This window comes from Ammodytes marinus, assembly GCF_949987685.1.
Source record: "Ammodytes marinus genome assembly, chromosome: 14".
NCBI classification, from domain to species: Eukaryota; Metazoa; Chordata; class Actinopteri; order Uranoscopiformes; family Ammodytidae; genus Ammodytes; species Ammodytes marinus.
The window spans coordinates 14,838,487-14,861,706 of record NC_137218.1 but is presented as its reverse complement, the minus strand read 5'-3'; the positions used below and the strand labels follow the sequence as shown (position 1 = coordinate 14,861,706).

The 23,220-nt window shown below is 42.6% G+C and overlaps 2 protein-coding genes across 2 annotated transcripts; one reads left to right on the top strand and one right to left on the bottom strand.

The window, feature by feature from the left end:
• Window positions 1-175: 175 nt before the first annotated feature.
• Window positions 176-10,891, top strand: hunk (hormonally up-regulated Neu-associated kinase). The gene is made up of 9 exons (XM_080041435.1): window positions 176-823; window positions 3,953-4,245; window positions 4,892-4,947; window positions 5,370-5,505; window positions 5,640-5,767; window positions 6,918-7,044; window positions 7,198-7,366; window positions 7,619-7,781; window positions 8,702-10,891. The coding sequence occupies exons 1-9, from the start codon at window positions 590-592 to the stop codon at window positions 9,454-9,456; spliced, it is 2,061 nt and encodes a 686-aa protein (XP_079897561.1). The 5' UTR covers window positions 176-589; the 3' UTR covers window positions 9,457-10,891.
• A 5,408-nt stretch (window positions 10,892-16,299) lies between these two features.
• Window positions 16,300-21,954, bottom strand: mis18a (MIS18 kinetochore protein A). The gene is made up of 5 exons (XM_080040502.1): window positions 21,722-21,954; window positions 21,061-21,127; window positions 20,829-20,951; window positions 20,466-20,568; window positions 16,300-17,083 (listed from the first exon to the last, which is right to left on the bottom strand). The coding sequence occupies exons 1-5, from the start codon at window positions 21,948-21,950 to the stop codon at window positions 17,003-17,005; spliced, it is 603 nt and encodes a 200-aa protein (XP_079896628.1). The 5' UTR covers window positions 21,951-21,954; the 3' UTR covers window positions 16,300-17,002.
• Between the last annotated feature and the right edge of the window lie 1,266 nt (window positions 21,955-23,220).

Here is a 23,220-nt window from a genome sequence, read left to right as displayed (position 1 = left end):
GACTTGTCCCCCTTGTTCTCTCACATTTGCCCCGCCCGCCTTCGCTGATTGGATTGAAAATCACAACGTGTTGTTTTTTTCACCCTCAAACTAAGAAACGCCCACTCAGATGGCCCGGTAAAGTCACTTCAAACTGGAGAACATGCTGCCTGCATGCAGACTATTCAAGAGACGTTCATGTATGAGGAAGGGACGCTGAGTGATAGACAACCTCTGAATGAGCCATTGCCTACGTTTTTTTTGTAAACCCTCATAAGTAGCCTACTAGCCGATAGCTTTTAAGACAGGCTGTTTCAATTAAGAACCTTTATGATTGCGTGTGTCATTTTAAAATCTGATACACTCATCCAGACTCGTTTTTGGATCCTGCTGAGTGCGCTCTCTGGATGCTTTGGGTGAACAGGTTGCGCGCACGTATCGGTTCCCTTAATTTGTTATTAGGGACGATACGCAGGCACACCGAGGAGTTGACGCACTTTACAGGACGTTAAGCATTTAATACCTGGCTTTAAGCTGGGCGAGGGAACGAGCCGCGTTTACTTTGTCTCCCTTGTTAAAAGGAGACACTCGACAGGGGAGCTGCTGCGATATGCCAGTTGCCGACAGCGACATGGTCGTGGACAACGGGTTACACGAGGGTCAGACCCCAGATAGCGCCGGGAACGAAAATGTCCGGACTGCCTCCCTCAGCAGTCCTGCAGCGGACATCCTCAAGAACTTTTACCACACCAAGCGGGTCGGGAACTATCTGATCGGGAGGAAGCTGGGAGAAGGATCGTTTGCCAAAGTTAGAGAAGGTCTCCACGCGATGACTGGGGAGAAGGTAAGCAGAATGCCGGGGGTCTCATGTGGAAATGAAATGGGGTTTAGTAAAAATGTCTAGCTAATTATTGTTTCCGTTTATTGGCATCATTTTAAATGCCTCTTGGGATCAGTGTCCACAATTCTTGCACTTGTTATTTTAAGAATAAGAAACCCACTTTGGGCTTAGAAAAATTACACGTGTTTTTATTTGCTTTTAGACATGAAGGCTGAGTTTGTCCTGACTGTAGGCTTTGATTAAGCCTATTTAGAAACAATGTGTGGCATGCAGCAACGGCTCTCTTTGATGAGGTTTTAAATTCCATTTCGGTGTGTCAGCTGTCACTTGGATGCCTGCATGTCACCCCAAGACAAAATCTTTACCATATGGTTGATAGTGAGCGTTGGGCCATACATTGTCTCATAGAAATACAGAGAAAGTGATTAGATCAGACCTATTTGCATTGGGGGACTATGGTAATGTAGCCTCATCTACCCTCTGTTGAACTCGGCTATAGACACAGCAGTGCTTGTTTTTTGTAGCCAGATCTCTAGTGACAATATTTACCTTTTGTGCGTTAGGGAGACAGAGAGATCCGTCGGTCTATCCCTCGCCATGTGTTGTCGTGGTTTAGACTTCTCCTTATGCGCTCTTTGGCATTTTCCTGAACCTCAGCTTTGTCTGTTGGTGCGGCGGTGATCTCATCCCACCGTTGTGAGCGCGCGAGTGTGTGATTGGGACGGAGGGGGCAAATTGGCCGGCCTATGAGAGAGCGGAGCAGCTACTTGCATATGAAACCGTGTCGTTGATAAATGGGCTCCAGCCTCATTATGATTCTGCATGCGCAGGGCTTTGATATGGGCTATACCATTGGCCACTGGTTGCCTTTGTCTCACACCAGGCTTGGAGGAGCAGCCAGAATATTGGAAAAAGAACCTCCTTTTTTCCTTGTTTCTACATGTATGTTTCTACATGTAAAACAGAATATATGCAACTGATCATAATTAGCATATTATAATATATTAAACATAATCTCATTCAGTGTGTGTGTCACACCCCCCCCCCCCCCCTCCCATTCTGTTGCTGTGAGGAGAAAAAGAAAGCATTCCTCTTGTCTCCCCTCACTCTCTTTGTTAAGGATGATGCAAACACTGGCAATCACACAACCACTGGCAGATGACATGCTCTCTATCTCTCTCAGTCAGTGGGTTACACAAGGTCCAACAGGCGCTGGCAGGGTGTGGAGGGCAGTGAGTTTATCCATCAGAAGGCTAGTCAGGGGGAAAGTAAATACACAGGACTCCCAGATCCTTTCTTTAGCATCACTAGAAAGTCTGTGTATGCGGGGATGAGTGTGTGTGAGTGTGTGTGTGTGCGTGTGTGTATGTGTGTGTATGTGTGTGTGTGTGTGTTTCACGGTAGGGGGTATGAAAGTGAGGAGAGGTGAGAGATGGGTGGGGGGCTGCATGGAGGGGTCACATCATGTGTTTTTGACGTCTGTAACCCACTTTCCCCTTCCAAGCTCCCCCGCCCCACCTCCCCTTTGCTGTCTGAGTAAACAACTGAATCCCCCAGAAGCCCCCTGGCTGGGCGCAGACCCTCCCCCCCATCTAAGCACCCACCCCCACCCCTCGCCTCATATAGACTAGCCTACTGTAAATACTGTGCCCCATCCCCCCCACCCACAACCCATAATGCCCCACACCCCTTTTTCTTATCCACATAGGCCTGGCATAAACATGAGCCATATATATTACTGTACTGTGACGGCTCAAACCCGCACGCACGCTTGCACACACACACACACACACACACACACACACACACGGCCCGGGCAAGGACATTCGGCCAGGTTTAATTAGCAGCTGTAAAAAAGGTTTTAAAGAGGTGAATCAATTACAGGAGATGAAAAGGACAAATGTAAAAAAAAGAAAGACAACCTGAAGGACAGAATAAAGAGAAGCCACACAAACACACACACACACACACACACACACACACACACTTTGGCCCCCTCACCATTTCATTAATGGATATGGTGATTAGTTTCACTGCCCGTGCCTTTCCATGTCTGTGGGCTCTCCTTGAGATGATTTGCTGTGTATGGCCACCACGCTCTTGAACTCGGTCTGGACGCAAAAACAAGGAGACACGAGCGAAGGATGAAATAGAGTGGACGGGTGCGTTATTGAATGTAATTAGCTGCGGAGAGGGTACGTAAAGTGTTTGTCACAGAGGTAAAGGACACGTTCCAAGGTTTTTTTTTAATGAGATCGTGCAGCACTCTTTTCTCCAATGAGATGGGAAGGGCAGAGAAACACGGAAACTTAACACATGCGACTGTGAATCTGTCCTCCACACTCAGTTGAATCAGAAGAAGGCCTTATAACTTATCCTTCCGTAGTGTCGTTTTCCTGCATTTGTCACCGCTCCTCACTTGTTGTGTCTTGTGTTCAGCTGTGCCTAAACTCTGAGGCAAATGGGGGAATATTAACTGTCCATTTGGCCTTTGGCGCCTTCTCGACAGATAGGGTAACATTTGCTTTTTCCCCTAGTTTATGATGGTTCAGTAACCCAACCAACACACACACACACACACACACACACACACACACCTCCCCCGCAGCCTCGGGGGCCCTATAGCGCCTGGGTGCCCCACATTGGGAGCAGCTGTGAGCGAGAGGTCAGTGTCGACTTATATTCCCTGCAATGGAAACTGAGTAGCTCCATCACCTGTTACACTACTACGACTCTCTGAAAAAACCTCTGCGGTGCATTGGTGCTCTCTCTCTCTCTCTCTCTCTCTCTCTCTCTCTCTCTATTATTACTATTCACACAATATCATATGGTGAAAGCTATGAGAGCAAAACTTAAGTCAGTCCTTCGAATAAAAACAAACAACCTCGGGCGCTTCGGTGGCGTAGTTGGTAGAGCGCGTACCACATAGGCTCAGCCCTTGTTGCAGTGGTCGCGGGTTTGTATCCGGCCTGTGTACTTATACTGCATGTCATCCCCCCCTCTCTCTCCCTATTTCCACTGTGTATTATCTGATTTGAACGGTCAAATAAAGGTTAAAATATCTAAAATAAAAAAAAAAAAAAAAAAAATCAATAACTCATCCTTTGTCTACTTCTTTCTCAATTGCTCCAGGTGGCGGTGAAGGTGATTGACAAGCGGAAGGCCAAGAAGGACTCTTATGTGACCAAGAACCTACGCAGGGAGGGCCACATCCAGCAGATGATTCGTCACCCCAACATCACACAGCTGCTGGACATCCTAGAGACAGACAACAGCTACTACCTGGTGATGGAGCTGTGTCCCGGAGGAAACCTCATGAACCACATCTACGACAAGAAACGCCTGGACGAGAGGCAGACTCAGAAATACATCCGGCAGCTGGTGTTGGCAGTGGAGCACCTGCACAGGGCGGGCGTAGTGCACAGGTAAAAAAATAAAAATAAGAGTTTGTATACATATTGACAGTTTTTGTAAATGGGTTGACGCTGATCTCCGAGTCAAATGTGATCCTCTCTCCTGCAAAGTGCAGGTTAAGTCCTCACTGTGCACATAACTGTTAATCCACAGATGTCTAGTTTCTCAATAACTCCATTTGTGTGCTTAAGAACTTATTCCAATAACAAATACAGATTTTTTTTAAAGCGTGTATCTCTGCGCACATATGTTAATAATTCCAGTTTAACAATTGAAATTCTCCAACAAATATTGTTAAATGGTACGGTCAAATTGTTGATGTGATTTAGGGGGAAAAACAACACAGTAACTGCATCTCTAAAATCAAATTTCAGTAAATTTGACAAAAGCTCTTCCCCGGGAATTTTCCATTCTTTGTGGCTCAGAGCCTGGGAACCCAATCTCTATCGAGGTGAGACGGCCTGGGTAGATAACTGTATAACAGGATTTTCTAAGACAGAGGAGGGATCTGGAGGTTCATACAATGGGCCCTGTAAATCAACAAGCGTGACCCACATCGGGGGTGTGGTGAAGGGGGGCTGACCTCTTCTGCTTGTGCATTGTGTGATAAGTTATCTAAAAACTGACTGAAACTGTTTCTCTCTCTTTGTCACACAGAGATCTGAAGATAGAAAACCTTCTGTTGGATGAGCAGGACAACATCAAGCTCATAGGTAATTTAAGTGCTCTTAATTTGACAGTATCTAATTCACCACCATTTCCTTGTTCAGTGCTGCGTTGCTTCTTTTTAATTTCCTCTCACATAATAAAACTCAGACATTCCTTCATTTTCATGGTAAACACAACATTTCCCACTGCACAAATCAATAATAATTTTTTAGTAGATAAAAAGAGAAGAAAAGCCTTTGATGCAGGTCTTTACAGTAAAAATAAAAATAGAAATGTCCCTTGTGCAGTGAAGGGTTAAGAGCAATTAAATAGCCTGTTAAAACCCTAACGAGCTCTCACCTCAGTGCTAATCTGCTTCTGTTTGTGTGTGTAAAGGCGTGATGAGGCGACTTGTTTGACTGGTGATCTGAAAAGGAGGTAATAAAACCCTGAAACAACACTCACCCCACCTCTCCCGTCCTCTCAGATTTTGGCCTCAGTAACTGCGCTGGCATCTTGGGTTACTCCGACCCATTCAGCACCCAGTGTGGAAGTCCAGCCTATGCCGCCCCAGAGCTGCTCTCCAGGAAGAAGTATGGGCCCAAAGTGGATGTCTGGTCCATGTGAGTTTAAATGATCAAATATAACCAAATATATAAATATTTCTTAATACCAAATCTGTCAAAAATCGAACTTATTTTACACATAATTGTTTATTCATTGAGCCAGAGCTGAAGCGTGTATTTTGATTTTCCAGTGGTGTGAACATGTACGCGATGTTGACCGGGACTCTCCCGTTCACCGTGGAGCCCTTCAGCCTCCGAGCCCTGCACCAGAAGATGGTGGACAAGGAGATGAACCCTCTACCTCCCTCGCTTTCATCAGGTTAGCACTGAACACACAAATCTGCACATAAGTGCAAGTTAATCATAGATGTCAAAGGGTTCCTTTGTGGCAAAGAAAATGAAAATCAATCTATCAACGTATATCCTGCACCAACACGCCTAACTCAGATACTAGCATATCACTGCAATCATCCCTCAGGGTACAACTCATATGGGTGTGAAGTCTGAATCTATAGCTGGCATGCCATGTATACACATGACATCCTGCTCACCTAACGACCTGACAACCGTGCAATCACATGGCATGCACTGTAGTAAACATTTGGCTACGAAAGTGCTCCAGCACTAAACTTTTTTGATCGCTGTATGATGTAATAATTTTTAAATTTTTATATGCCCAAAGTGAAACTATAAAAGGAAACATATTGACAGATTATGAGAAAGCAAGTGCTATCCTGTTGTTCAGTAGGCTATCAATCAACAGGTGTTATGTAACCTTTCCTGTCAAGTCATTGGCTCTGCACCAATTCTATGTATTGGTAATGGAATCCAAGTCAGAGTCCTTATCATGGAGCATGTGAAAGACATTTAGAAATAGAAATCAGGCTTTGAAAAAATAAATTGTCCTTATTAAAATAGAATTAGAATACATTCGCTCTCCCTTATTTGAGCCAATTTATAATGCTGAATTATAATGTTTGCAGTTGAGCAACACAACCCTGTGAAACAACATGAGAAAATGACATGCCAAAACAATTGAATTGACATTGGACTGCAACTCAGGTGTAAACGCACTTGGCAAGGCTAGTGACACCGCAGGGGTTTTCATTGGCGTGTCACAACAGTGCCATTGTTGCACATGGAATTTAACGGATTGCTCACCCACGTTATGCAAGTAGACTTATTAATAAAACCCAATGATCCAAAGCGTCATCGGAGTTATCTTATGTAACAAGAAAGCAGATGAGGGATTGCAAAACTTGTGTACGTCTGTTCCAACTGTCAATCAAGGCTGCAGAGAACCTAGTCAATCATGTTCCGTCCCTTAGCCTTCAACATACAGAAGAAATATTTCTGAAGAAAAATGTATATTGTAGCAACGTTTCATAATGGGAAAACATTCCAGTTCATGCAGTGAGTTGTCAGCGGCGACAGCGTATCATTGTGTACTCTCCTTCTCTCTATCTCAGCTGCCATCTGTCTTCTGAAGAAGCTTCTTGAGCCAGATCCCAGCAAGCGTCCCAACATCCACCAGGTGATGGCCGATTCCTGGCTACAGCTGGCCAACAGGAACACAGGGGCACCGTACCTCAACAGGTAGACTTGCACACATTTCAAATGCATTTGAGCGTGTATTTTGCAACAGTGTACCCTGGATTTTTTGTTTTTCAATTCTGGCTGCTTTTCTTTCCTTTTATCTCGTTCAATTTAAAGCATGACAAAGCATTCACTTCCCCTCTCTGTGTTCAGGATTCACATTGAGGAAATAAACCACACCGTGTTGCTGCATATGACGGAGAAGATGGCGTACAAGCACAGTGAGGTGCTGAGCGCAGTCCTAACCAACCGCGCCTGCCACACTCTGGCTGTCTACTTCCTCCTCAACAAGAAAATGAAGAGACTCTCTAAAGAATACAGGGTAAGGGGATCCGAGCCAACACTTGTCCCAGTGCCGTTCTAAATTCAACAGTCTGAACTCTCACACAAGACATACTCTACCTGGAATTCCATGTGGAATGTGTTTTTTTTATGACACCTGGATTCAGTTTGTGTGCTTAGCAAGCGTTACCCGAGTGCGAGAGTTACGAGGGTGATATACCTAGTTTCACAACAACAGGTTCATCTCATGCTGAGAGCATTTTGTAATGTGTGGCTTGCTCCGTGTGTTTAGGAGATGCAGTCCCAAGAGAAAAAGAAGGGAGAAAAGCAGAAAAGCGAATACTTCCAGACCCAGTGGAGGAAGCACGTCGACAAGCTCACCATCCCCCCCAAACAGACGCCCGTCTACCTGGCTATGAGCAAGGGGCCTAGCAAGGAGAAGAAACACAGAACAGGTGAAGAAGCACACGATGCAATACAAAGCCACTTGGGCAGATTTGTAAAAAAAAAAAACTAAAAACTAAAATAAATATAAGATACTGTACATTTGTTTTAAACAGCCACTCATTGTTTTCATTTCATTTACCTTTGTTTATACAGGGTAGGTTGACTGAGCATGCATGTTCTTGTACAGCATCGACCTGATTCACACATACGTAGTTACCCAGTCATCCGTCCATCCATCCATCCATCCAACCCTCCAACTCCATCCAACCCTCCATCTCCATATCCAACCCTCCGTCTGTCCCACCATTGTTTGTCTGTCCAACCATCCATTCACCTGAGAGGAAACATCCTGGACACGTTGCTACTTGCTAGTCAATCATAGGGCAATTCTCTTAGACTTAATTTACCTGTTGATTATCAGGTGAAATGACAGTGAAAGTACAGTACAGAAGTATGTATATATTATGGAATTCAACAGAATGTAATCTTGTAACTCAGTAGCAATAATTAAATGTAGTTCTTTTGAACCAGGCCTGGGTCTTAGAGTGAAAAGGTGGTCGGAGCCTGTCAAATCACACTCCTAAGTATGACGTGACAAGAAAAAGGCCCGGGGGTAAACCCAAGGCCTAAGCTTCTTTTCTCTCCCATCATGTGCCCACAAATAGTACAGAGACAGCCCATAGGCTTTTCTAGATCTAGCAAGTCAAGCCGGGCCGGTCTTCACAAGGTGCAAATAAGAACAGAATGTACTCTTACACCTGCCTGTTACATGCTCTCAGACGAGTATTGCTCCACTGACATGACATATAGAATGTTAATACAAAGGGCACTCAGCCACAGGTATTTAGAGAAGCCTTCATAAGGTTGTACACAATGATAATTACAGTATGGGAAACATTTTTAACAACATTTCTCATTTCCTTCTCAGGCCTATTGCGTGCAATAACCGGCGGCCATCGTAACTCACCTCTGGCACCACCAGGCACCGTGGCTTCTTCCTCTATGGAGTATCTGGAGATCCACCCCCTCTTTCCGAACACCCCTCAACAAAGGAGGCGCTTGGCAACCCTCCCTCAAGTCAACACCAGCCCAGAACACAACATCCCCGCTCCACCGGCACCGTCCCCAATCGGCATGCATTCCTTCGGCTCCCTGTCCAAAGCCGAGCAGATTGAAGACACCCCGACCTCGCCCTGGTACAAGCTGACCAACGGGACCCTGTCGCCGCCCCGCCACGTCTCTGCCTTCCACCCAGACTCGTCCTACCTAAAGAAGGCCACCATCCCCAGTCCTCCCGTCCTCATCGTCAACCCGCAGCCCAAGAAGAGCCTCTCGTCGGATTGGTGCGGTTCCTCTGACACCAGCGGCAGCCCCCCCAGCACCGTGGGCAGCCCCCCGGGAAGCTCGGCGTTCAGTCCTCCCAAGTCCGCCTTCAGTGCCATCAACCCCACCTCCGCGTTCAGTCCGCCTTCCAACAGCGCTAGCAGCAGCAGCGATCCCGAAAGCCCCACGCACCGCAGCAAGTTCCCCTCCATGGGCATCGGACAGATCTTAAAGAAGAAGGTCAAGCTGCAGCCATTCACCTTCCGGCCAGAGCAGGTCTTTGAGGAAGTGGTGTCCCCGCCTCCCTATCCCATGCAGACTCTCCTCTGTGCTTCAGGTGCACTCAAGACCCTATGCTGAGGGCCACAGGACAAAATAAAATGAAAGAAAGACAGACAGAACTCACAACCCCTATCAACATTTTTGTTAAAGTTGGAGAGGGTCTTCCAGAGCGGCCTTTTGAACTGTGAACTGTCCCTTTATTGCAAATGAGCCACTTTTGATAATATACTTACTCATTTAAAAAAAAAGACAAAAGAAGCAAACTAAAGGGGTTTAAGAATATTGTATCTCCTTTCACTGCTCTCATTATGTAATAAGAGGTGGTGACACTGAGAAGATGAGATTGGAAACGGATGCGTCCTAGATACAGAGTGGACATCATGTAATAAAGGCCTTTCTGACAAGGCATACGCACACACACACACACATACACCCACACAAAAAACTGTATTATAGACTTAGTTAAGTAATATTGTTGTAACTGGTTACTAATTGAGCCGCAGACTGATTCACACCAGCTAACAGACCCCTGACCCTAACCCTGATTACATGTTTAAATGTCTTTGTCTCTGTGAAAACTCTCTTAATGTACCCATCGACTTCCAGCCAGCAGGCACTGTATCCTCAATGCTGACTGGGCGAAGAAGCTCGCTGCACTATTCTTAAAAACCAAAACCCATAGTAACAACGGTGTATGCCATCTTTTACCTCACTGCATTCTTCACACATTATTGTAGAACAGTAGTCGATTGTGAAATGCCTGAGCAAGGTTTTGCCACGGCGTTGCAGTGTCTGAGTGTTAGTGCCATTAGAATCAACACAGTGCAATAGAAGTAGGTGCAAAAGTCAGAGTCTTACACTCACTTTTTATAGCGTTTCTCATCTGTCGACCGTCACTCAACAATGATAACAATTCACAGCTATGTTTTGTACGTGTTTAACAACCTTGTCTGGCTTACAGGGAAACTGTAAACGTCTTTGTTACAACTTGTTCACAGGAGGATATGCCTAGTCAGTTTTGAAAAAAAAAAAAAAAAGATAAAAAAGAAAAATTGAGCATTTAAAGCCTTATGAAACTAATGAAGAAGAACTGCTTCTAGGACCACGTAACCTCCATGAAAATAATTCACTTCCTTTTGTCTTAAGTGTTAACTGCAATGAAGAGTATTTGCCAAGAGCTCTCTGAGAGTGATGTGAAAATTTGTGCTTGTACATAACAGTACGACTAATGTATTCCTGTCACTGATGCCGTCCTGTATTAAAGGGACTCTAAACGTTTTGTTGGAGTGGCATTTAGACACGTCGCTTCTCAAAACTATTTGACTCTACAAAGGCACTCAAGGCTATAGAATCTCTTCCTGTCCAAATGAAAAGTTGCATGCAATGTGTCACGAGTCAAAATTGTACTGTCAAAATTTGAAATGAACGTCTTTGTACCTTTTTTTTCTGAGGTGTCTGAGATTGATACAGACTTGAGGGGGTGGGGTGCTCTTTTGTAAGATTTTGTAATGGATGGTTTTGTTTTGACTGTCAAGAGATTTCTATGCTGTATAGTATTTTAAATATTTATACTAAATCCATTATGTGTCTGTCTGGTCTTTCAAATGCACCTGCTCACTGTCTGGCTTAATTTGTGCCCATATGCCAACACACAGCTAAAGAAATATAGAATTAATACGCTTACATTATTATAATTAAGTAAATAATTCCACCAAAATAAAAACACAGAGCCTGAAACATATCATTTATTCCTAAAGCCCTCATTACCAGGAGGACTTGAGGATCCCCCTCCCTTCTACCAAAGGCTTTACAACCTCAATGTGCCACTTGTCTCACATACCACAGACATTTCCCACAGGTGTGGGTAAAAAAGAAGAAAAAAATGCAACCTCTCAGCAGCTGAAAGATTCTTAGGACTCTCTCTCACTCACACACATGTTCCGACCCCTCCCTTCTCACACACACACAAATACTGTAGTAGACACTAATCTACTCAGCTGTGGGTTCCGTGTCCCCAACATAAACCTCTTTGGGTGACACTGCCCTGACGAGACAAAGATGGGGGGGGGGATCACCAGAGCTCTGAGACAAACACACACTGGACAACACAAACAAGGGCCGCCCGATTAAATTGCCGTGGTTAATCTGATAAAAGCCGAGGGGCAAGAGTGGCTCTAAAATGCATTAGAGCCGGAGCCCTTTGTTTATCAAAGACAGGCGGACCGTTAGTCAAAAATCTCCAGGCGGTCTGGTGAGACAAACAGTGTGGAAATAAATACTATGGCTTAACCACAATGTTGAGCGAAAGGATACCACAGGGCATGTGCAGGTAATTACACCTGTACCCAGGTGTTCAGTGCTGCTATGGTGACACCTGTACTAGGTGTGTCTAGCACACGCACAACATATGAAATACTAATAGAGCTCACAGAAAGCCACTTCTGGATCAGTCTCTCTATGGAGGGTTGTAAGCAACATATAAGTAAGGTGAGGCGATGGGGAATGCCAGATTTGGAAATACTTAGACTGCCATGGTGAAGAAATTGTATCAATTAACAGGTTTTATAATAGATAGTTTTTGCCATTTAATTATCATCCAAAATACGGGAATTGGTTGCTTTTCTCTGTTTGACATCAATATATATTCCATGTCTTTGGGGTTTGGACTAAATAACCTATTTTCAGATGTAACCTTGGACTCTAACTGACAGATTAATAAATAATAAAAATGTAAGAAAATGTTTGTTAAAGTCTTATGCTGCCTCTCAGATGATTCTGAATAGATTGTTAATTTAAGTATAATCTCAGGAGGCAATAATGAAAGAAATCCATATTGATGAGATGAACATAAACACATTTCCTTGAAAAACAGATTATTTCAATGTTAATCTGTGTGTGTAAACAGGTCACGTTAGAATGCAGTCTGTTCTCAACAAACAACCACCCCACCATCCCAGCAAGGGTGGGCAATAAGTTGATATTTGACCGTCATAATCATATTAAGGGATTTAGAATATTGTGCATTGTGGAAAACTGTTATGTTGCCAGAAATAGCACCACGCAGTTTGGAATGGCAGGTTTTTGTTTAGGAATCACTTTGGAATGTCGAATGAAAATGCAGTATGGGAGATTTTCCATGACTAGAAAACATATTTTTATACATCAATATTAGAGGTATTTTAGTTTTAAGAGTTGTCGTTTGTCCATATCAACAAGTCCTACACTTTGACACACACACTCACACACACCTTTAAACTGAGATTGAAAGAGAGATGATGATTTGTCTAAAGAGCAGCAGGAATATGCCACACCCTTTCCTTTCAAATTTTTACAAAACATTTAAAAGCCTGTTGTATTCAAAAACTGTTCAACTGAGCGATGGTTGCTATTAATAAACATACTTTATTGACTCATTGCATGTCCTTGACTGAATACAAATCATGTTTTTAATATTGAAATTACCCTTGATGCGAGGCCAAACTGACCACTTACTTACTGTACAGCAGGAATTTATTTCTGTCAATCTGTTCAGGCTTAGATCCTGATGACACTAATCCTGTTTTTAGCCCTCTTCTAGTCACATATACACACACACACATTCACACCAGGGTGTAAGCGGCAACGGGACTAGCCTTTGTGTCTGGGAAAAACAGCCAAATAACCTGCAGAATTACAGTGGCAGCCGGCAGGGATGTAGCCTACATGCCCACACACACAAACACTAACAAAATCCTGAGGAACCCGATTCAACCTCAGCTCTCACACATGCACAGGACGCGGAGGAGAGAGTGAGAGACAGCCAGGAGACCTGGCAGACACCTTTTTACACAATCATATGGAGGTGGTGCTGACGGGGAATAAACAAGCAGATGTTTCCAATGAAGGAGGCTTTCCAGCACTAAAGAGGGATTGGGGTTATTCCTTGAGACGAGTCTCCTTGTGCTCGGCTATCTGCTTCCACCACACACAAAGGTGATTAATCAAACGCGGCTGTGGCTTATCAGAGATTTTAATGCTTTCGCCCCCGGACGCAGCAACACGTCCATACAAAAAACCAAACAGGGCTAAGTTTCCCAAATGCTCCCGACACCAAGATCATCTTACACCCGTTGATTCCTGAGATTAATTTGGGAAATGTAACCTCTTAGATGAAGGGCTTCACTCACTGTCTTGCCCTCTATCGTGCAGGATACAAAGACAAAGATGAGACCAGATTGTCTTAATTGCTTTAGATCTCACAAGATTTTGGTGAAGCATATGTCACACAACCAGCCATGTTAGGAAACATAGCGTCAATAAACCATGTCGAAAGTTCAGTTGGGTTCTAGCACATATACAGTATATACTGTAAATATATATAGTATATATTTTTACAATATATGTTTTTTTTGTAGTTTAATTTTGATTTCATACAATCAGTTAAATATAATATATTTGGATAGTTTTTACTAAATTATTATTATTATTAATTAATTATTATTATTATTATTATTAAACTTGGATTTATATAGCGCTTTTCTTTGGTACTCAAAGCGCTTTACAGGGTTCCAGGTTCAATACGTTCACACACAGTCATACCGGTGGTGGTAAACTACGATAGTAGCCACAGTTGCCCTGGGGCAGACTGACAGAAGCGAGGCTGCCATTCAGCGCCATCGGCCCCTCCGACCACCACCTCAAACATACAGCAGTCATACACATTCACACGAGGCAAGGTGGGTGAAGTGTCTTGCCCAGGGACACAACGACCATGACACAAGTGGCCGGGCGGGGATCGAACCGCCAACCCTAGGATCATTGGCCAACCCGCTTAACCACCATATAATTTTTTTTACTGTATGTGAACATAAAATTATATTTTAATGAACTGCTGATATTTCAAATGCACAGCACGGATTAAGTGGAGCTAAATGAGACTGTTATAGAGCACAATGGACCCACGGCCTGGGCTGTCAAGAGTTAAACCAGTTATTGGTCGTAAACCAGCTATGAGCAACTGGTGGGGTGGGGTTCTTTTGTCAAGGGGAAAAACAAAAATGGGATGATTGGAAAAGAAGACCATGGGTACTGATTATAACTGTCATTGCTGAAACTAGTGGTTTTCTACCTCTTGAAAAAGCCCAGAAACATACACATTAGAATAAACAGGAATCCCTTTCCTCATTTCCTCTCTTACAGAACCAAAAATGGCATCATTTTAATGTCTCCTAAAACCCCTAAAAACAAAAACATTTTCACTCATGGAAAAAGAAAAACACACTATAGTTTGCCCACACAGGTGGCACTCCTTGAAATATTTTGTTCTCTCTCAAAAACAAGATCAGAAATTCAATCAAAGAGCAGAGCTGGGCCAATAGAATTTCAGTGTCTGTGGTAACAGCAGCATGAGTATGGGCAGCCATTGGTGCGATGTTTCACACAGGGAAGGCTGTAATTGGCTGACAGCGTGCCGAGGCTTCATTGCCTCCATGGCAACATTGCTTCCTTATTGCTTAGGGAAGGTGAAAAGGAGGGAAACAGGGGAGGCGACTTTCACTCAGACACTACCTCTGCATTATTCATCCTTTGTCCCAGAGTGCTTGTAGAATCTGTGTAGAGAGGAACTGACTGGTGTGTGTATGTGTTTCCATGTTGCTCATGGTTTGGTTGCTGGGGATTGGTTGAGACTTAAGGGGTGAATGGGGGTGAAACCGGTGCAATAATTGCACTCAGCAGTGCAATGCATCCCGCCACACAGCGTCTATATATAAAACAGCTAAATTGGTACAGAGGCCATTCAGTGAGCTATTAACAGTGACGCATACTGTAAACCAAATACTAGTATTTATTTAGGCTTTACTACTCGGAAAGGAACAACGAACAAAGAAACCAATCAAATCAACAAACAGGGACATATTCTTTGTTGTTTGTTACAAGGCTCACAAGCTCACACGTGGACAGCGGACTGGCCGGCCGGCCGGGTTTGCTTCACCCACGCTCTGTGCCGGATGCATGAAGGCATCTCATGCTTAAGTGGGGGCTGACTGAAGACAACACCCACCACCAACAACAAGCACCACGCGGCTTGTTTGTTGTTGTTTTCAGTGTTTTCCCCCTACAGCAGTTGAGGGAGAGGAGAATTAAAGGGAGGGGGAGGGAGAAAGAGCAGCAAGGGTGGGGTTAGCAGAGAGAAAAACACCCCACAGAGCTGAGGGTGGGGGTTCGTTCAGGACTCCTCCCCATGTGTGTGTCTGAGTGCGGGCGGGGGATAACGTCTGTTGACAGGCATACCGGCCAGCGAGCTGGCTGGCTGTTCCTCCGGCAGTGAACGCGATGACGAGATGGCAACAGGCGCACAGCATAGCACGTGCTCTCTGTTGCCATCGCAACCTGCCCTTGGATACAGCATGCTGGTTGGTGCTTTCTAACTGTTGTTGTTCTGTGAGGCTGATGAAACCTCATGGATAAGGGAGGGCAAGCGGTACAGCATGCAGCCGCTTTCCCGCCTCAGTAGAAAGTGTTGCTGGGCACATTAGAGGTCAGTTGGTAAACAAACACTCAGACTTAAATATATAATCAACTTCCAACCCTAAACACCAAACAATCTCTTACACTTGCTGTTTAACCCTTAAACCCAAGAAATACTTCTAATTAAAGACAAAGCAGGATGAGCCACTGATCCATGACAATGTAACTGCACAAAGTCGAATAAAAAGAAACCCTTAAAAAGATTATCCCAACAATTTAAGGTTGACTTGTTTGCTTTAATTCTCTATGTAAATGTGACAGTATTTAAATGCATATTTTAAATAATTTCATTTCACATTCAATGTAATTTTCAGACCCAGTGGAGTACTTTATTATAGGATAAGGATACAAATATATATATATTAGACATTACAAGCTTGTATAACTGAACAATCAAAACAAAAATAAACAAATTATGAGATAATGTAATAATAACATTATGGTTTCAAAAGGCTCCCCATGTTGTGGTCCAGGCAATAATTGAGAAAAAGACAAAATAGTCTAGAACAATTGTGATGTGATGGTCTGTGACGCAGACAACATAAAAGACTGAGTGTCCTTTTTTACAGTGAAAATCTGCCAACATCTGGCCACAATAACGTGATGAAAAGCTTATTAAATCATTCTCCACACTTGAGGTAGGGAACAAAGAAGGAAAAGTGTTTTTGTGTGTGTGTGTGTGTGTGTGTGTGTGTGTGTTTGTGGCCTCGAGTGGTCAGATCAATATGGCAGTGTGCTGAGTTTGCAGCCTGCCTAATGAAATCTCACACAAATAAACATTCCTGCAGCATCCGCTCGCCCTGCACCGAGACATACAGAGAAGATGGTGCCACGAGCCACAGGAGCCGAGCTGACAACATGATTGATTACAGGCGCAGGCGGTCTTTGTTTCACCATCGGTAGTCGCGGGACAAAGCCGAATGGGAAAAACTGTGCGTGTGCGGGTGAACGTGCACAAGGTGGGGCTAGGAACAGAAAAAGGTGTAACTGAGGGAATGTGGCTAAATAGAAAACTTATGAGAAGGGAACATTATTGTAGAAGGGGCGTGGATAGTAAAACCTCCCGTTTCACACCTGGACAGAGCACCCATCCCAATGACTTGAGCATCCGTCACCGTCATGCCTCGTCACATCCCTCAAGCAGGCCGATTTCGATCTCCTCCAGCCTCTGTGCCATCGTCATGACCAGCGTTTTCATCTGGGATGGATTGGGAGTCGGGGAAGGGTTTTGAAAGGGGCAGGATTGGGAGAGAATGAGTGAGAACAGGAGGAAGATACAGAGGGGGAACGTGGACAGGTGGGCAATGGAGGGAGCAGCAGGAAGCAGTGAGAGAGAAAGACAGGAGGAGTGGAGATAATTGGAAAAGAGAGGGAGAGAATGACGAAACCCAGAGGGCCAGTGGTCAGGGATGGATGGGTATGGAGGGAGAGAGAGCGAGATAGAGAGAAAGAGGGAGGGGTGGGGGAGTAGGGTCAGTGAGTGTACGAGATTAAAAACCCAAACAAGTGTCTGTGGTTCAGACGGACAGACAGACAGAATACATTAAGTATGGCATCAAGGTTGACGAGCACCTCCTTCATCAGATTCAGTCAAGCAGAGGACAAAGAACACTTTAGTGTGGCGCTGGGTAATGTTTGAAATTGAATTGCAAGTGGCGATAACCAATTTGTCAGAAAAAACCTTTCTAAATACCTTTAATTGGGAAATAGAAAATGTTTTTCCTTAAAAAGTTAAATTAAATGAACAACTATGATTATTTCCCTTCTCATCATTTCATAAAGTCAAGTTGAGGTGTCAAGAGCTAAATTCAATTGATTTGTCTAAAACAAGTTCTCAAGGTTGTCTGACCCACAACCCAAAACCCGAAAATATTCAATTCACACTTATTCAAACTAGAGATGGAGCCGATCCGATCCAATCCTTTAATTGTATCCATTATACAGCTCTTAATCAATAATTGGATATCCGACTAGAGTCAGTGATCCATGTACGGATCCATATTCCATATGCTCGTTGGGTTAATCCAGGTCCCTTTTCATCACATTCTCTTGGAATTTAATGATGCTATTGTTTCTTTATACAGTTACTGAAGCAGTATTACGAATAGCCCAATTTGGCTGCCAGCCGTGAACTGTCAACCAGAATGTATGAGCACTGAGCAGTAAGTGCAATATAAGTGACTGCAGAAAATTGATCCCTTTATGTACTAGCCTACAATATTGCTTTTTGTTGAACAGTTCTCTTCTTCTTGATGTTCTTCTTGACAAATACCACCAAGTGGACAGGAGTGTGTAGCGACCGATGATTACATTCATGAGCGGCCGGTGTTCTATCCATGCTGACAGTCTGCGCGGTTACAAATTCTGGGCTGCACACGTATGACCTCAGAAGGGACATAGACGGATGACAATTTTTTAAGTCAAGGATACAAGAGCAAACCCACATCGACACGCAAAGTATAAATTGGCTTTTGTTGTTTTTAAAAAAAAATTACACAGTTCTTGCAATTTTATTTCAAATATCTACCTTTTTTTTTAAATAAAGAAGGAGTTGGCAATTTGTCATCACACTATTTCAAATTCTGTAATCATACTTTCGAAGCCAAGTAGAGAGAGTTTTTGGAAGAGCTCTCTACTAGAGCCTCATGTTACCTAAAATACCAACAACAAAACTAATAAGAATATTAATGAAAAAAGTTATTGTATTGGAATGAGTATCGGCTGATACACAAATCCAGATATTGGAATCAGATCAGAACTGAAAAACTTTTTTTTTGTTATGTGTGTTAACAAGCAGTACCATAAAATCTTTGTCTAAATGAAACCTTAAATTGACACTGATCAACAGCTCTCAATACTTGATTCTACTTATTAGATAAATGTGTGAGGGTACAAAACCGTATTGAATTAGGATACCGACATACATTGTAGGCTGATAACATGTCACATAAAGCAAAATTGTTACTTTAATTTTTGCCAAGACAAACATTAAAGTTCATCATAGTCAAAACCTTTCTGATTTAAATCTGAAAGCACTGTTTTAAATAACATGACCTAGATAGATAGATAAGGGCCTATTTAATCTTGTTACAATGCACCAATGGATAATGATGAATGATGGCTACAAATCACCTAAAATTAATACAATCGGTGTGTAGCTAGACTGAGATTAATCTTCAGCTGACTAACACAAGGACTACTCACAATCAATGACGTGGTGGATTTAAGCGGTAACCTACATATTAACCCAAGAGAATATGAGGTAAGCCCTGTTCATCTGATGATATGGCCCCCTTATTCACCCCCTTTGTTTGGAAGCCAGTGCCACATCATCATCAAGCATCATCGTGTGATATGGGCTTCAGTGAGTGAGATGAACCAAAGACTTGATTGAGTTTGAACTTCGAGATTTGTTTTGGTGTGTCAGAAAAGCGGAACAGAAAAGAAAAGATAATTATGAATAGAAGCTACTCTAGCGACAGACAATGGCACGCTATTTTGTGAGTTACCGGTAATACACACACGCAAACATCTTTACAAAAACATACAAATGACATTTCATGGGTTGTTGCTCACTTGCAATGTTGTTTTTTGCCCCTTTTGTCTTAAAGGCATGTCTGACCTCAAAAATATACTGTAGATTAGATAAGATCTTATTAAACACAACAAATCAAATGTCACCTTCAGGAAATTCAGAGATCCCTGCCAAGTAAAACAATATGCTAAACATACATCAGGCTACAGTGACAAAGACACTTTATGATCAAAACATGTTTTTCCTCTTTCAAAGATTCCTCAACATGCTCCCATTCACATCTATTGTCCTTGTTGCATCAGCGTGGCAGGGCTGGCTGGTACTCCTGCACACTACCGCCACCTACTGGCCAATCCCAAGGTTGAGGGACAATTCTTAAACAAAGGGTGATTTAGAATAACTTTGAGAAATCACTACACTATTGCAGCGAAAAATATCAAGCGCCCTCTAAATTTACATAATGATAATAACCCTGAGGTGGACAACAGGGATGGGATCCAAAATGTCAAATAAAGAAATAAATATTAACAGAAGTTAATTTAGATGTTACATTTTGAGAGTTAAAGGAAATATACCTTTAATTTGAGCTGTTCTAAAACGCTATGGGAAATAAATCATTTTACAGAGGCTGAGGTGGAGGGATGAGGTAATGTCTGAAACAAACGTCTGCCCGTCACAGGAGTGAGGGCTTCCCAGAACCAAGCTGATGTCATCATTAGTACAACCTGTGCATTGATAAACGATGCGAGAGAGAGATGCTCTAAAGCAATGTGAGCGCAAGACAATGACACACACAGAACAGTGACTCATGCCATTACCAATGTGCAGGTCAGATCTGTGTTTTTTTTATATAATATATTATTTGTACATAGGGAACATTTAATTTTAAAGCACTACATTTAAAATGTAAACTTAGTCTGATGACATAGTCTCTTGTTACACATTGGTTTAGAGTAGAAAATCTACTCGGTGGATTCAATAGTTTATACCACAGCAATAAAATAACAGAGAAAACAGACAAAGGAAAGCAGCAGCAATAAATTACCTCTCTCAGTTGATGATCAACAGTGTCCCTGTGCTCCAGAGTGACTAGCTGCTCTTTGGGGCCCTCTGCTGCCAACATCTGGCTTGCAGAACCGAGCACATAGCTGGAAAGGATTCATAGTAGAATATTAAGGGTTCAAATGCCTGTACAGGGGGGCGGGGGGGGGGGAATACATGCCACTAACAATACCTCTACCATAGGCTTCTCCTGTGTAAAGCTGATCTGATAAATAACCTTCTCACAGCATACAGCCATGCTTTGTTTTTAAAGAAATTGATCCAAATCTCATTAAACAAATGTAAACTGACAAATGTGTCTTTAAACATTCCTACTAACAAGTAACAACCCAAGACCTAAACATACCTGTCGATGTCTGCTACATTTAAACAGAATGTGAATCTCTTGTTGTCCAGGTTCTTAGGTGTGGATGCGTACACCATGCCAAGCACAGTTTGGCAGCCTTGACAGGTTAGATCTACTATCAGGCTGTAGAGAGAAAATGACAATGAGGGGAAGGGGGAGCACAAATCAGAAAGTGAGACAGATGTAATACAACAAGTAGATAAATTACAAAATACCGGTAGGATGTTCTTACCAGAAAGATCCTTTGCTCTCTTCATAGGGGCGATTGTGCTTTCCAACCAAGACGTTGTCAGTGACCCCTACAACCAAAACAACACAAACATGTCAGGAGCATAGTGCAGCATTGGTAACAGCAGTAGAGGAGGTTGTGTCAGATCCAACGTTTGAAGGATGGATCAGGTTGGAGGGATGTAGAGGAGGAGGGGCGTGGGGGTGGAAGAAAGGATGGAGGTGAAAGGAAGGGTGCAGAAATATCTCATTGAAATCTAGTGGCTGCAAATGCCATAGCATATGATTCCATCTTTATTTTTTAGCTGATAATGAGCTAATTTTACACACATTGACCAACATGCAATTGGTAGTCGAATTTGAAAACACACCGTTTTCAGTGGAAAGTAGGCTATTTAGGGAGAAAGTAGTATAAAAGAACCTGTATAACTACGAGTTGTTAGATAGAAAGTAGTAATTGGCTGGAATAAGCAATATGTAGGTGAAATAAACCTATGAAAGTATTTGTTGTTAGATACAAAGTAGTACAAATTGGGACTACCGGTAATAAACATTTGAAGATGCACGTCTAATTTTCAGAAATATATTGTTTGGGGCAGTTTAAATTATAAATAGGCTGACTGCAACGTTTTAGGCGTACCAAGCAATCTAAAACCCCAACTCACGCTTCAATCTTATTTGGTTTTCGCCATCTTCAGTTCCGTCCCAGGACATTGAATCCCCAACAGGCAGCTTGCACTTCCCGCAGATGAAGACCACGGGTGCGTCGTCAATGTCCTCCTCCGCTAGGCTAAACAACTTTTCCTCAACGACTGTGGAGTTTATACTTGACGTGTCATACGTGGCATTAAAATGTTTCAGTCTGTGCATTCGGGACACTTCTCTTTTCGCCATTTTAACCGGCTCCTCCAAAATAAACAGTGGTTTCGAACAGACGAACACACGCGGGAAAAATTATTTTCGAGCAGATGCAGTGAAGTGGCCAGGCGACGCGAGATATTTCAGTTCACTGTACTTCCGCTTTCGTCTAGACCAGACGACAATCAATATATTAGGCCTACTTTAAGAAAAAATGGTAAATGAGTGTATGTGCATGACATTTTATATTTTGTTAATACTTAGGATGTTTTCACGTTTTTATTTATGAGCTGGTGGGTTTTATTTATGTATGTATTTGTCGAGAGTCTTTAAACTACTCTTTTTCTTTGTTTATAAATAAACCAATAGCATTTTGGACTGGGGAACCAATATTTTTGTGGGACGCTGGATACCATCAGTGAGTGTAGAGCCAAATGTATCAGTATACTATGCACTTTTATACTATTGTTAGACACCAGTGAAAGGATATTCATCTGATAGATAAGCCAACACCATCTTTTGTGTCCATCTTTAATCATATCTGACTTCATACATGCATCTTTAGAACCTTATGTCAAAAATTATTGATATAACTCTCAGTTGTATGCATTCATATATGAAATATATAGGCTACACTATACTGTATATTGTAATGTATAATGACACGTCACTATAATATGCAGTGTGGCGTTTCTTATTACTTGTTACTGAGGAACCAGTAAGAATACCACTGATTTATTTGACTTGTGTTTTGTAGCCTATCTTTTGCCATTGCCTAATTATCTTCCTATTATAACAATAATAATAATTATATCTTGGTTTTATATAGGCCTAGCGCCTTTCAAAAAACCAAGTAGCCTACGTTTTACAAAAGTACAGAGGGGTGAAAAGGTAAAAAAAAAACATGAAAGGACTGTAAAAATAAGAAGCATAAATTAATTAACAAATTAATAAAAATTGGTTGCTAAATGGAAGGGGACAAAGTCAACTGAGGCCAAAGACCTTAGTAAATAGTGTTTGAAAAGTTGTTACTCTCAATAGACCAGTTAGCAATGAATTCTAGGCTATGGAACATATTTTAATTCGAGCAGATGTTCCCTCTTTTGTTCCTGATGTGTCAATTACAAAATATAAGAAATATAATATTTTCCCTAAAATAACTCATCCTAAACGGATTTTTTTAATGTCAGATTGTAGACTTTTCCAGTTCGGTGAAAAAGGGGGAATTATCTTGTCGGAGCAAATGATCATCTACACTGTCTTCTCATTGGTTGGTAACCAGGAAGTTATTGAAATAATTGCGGTA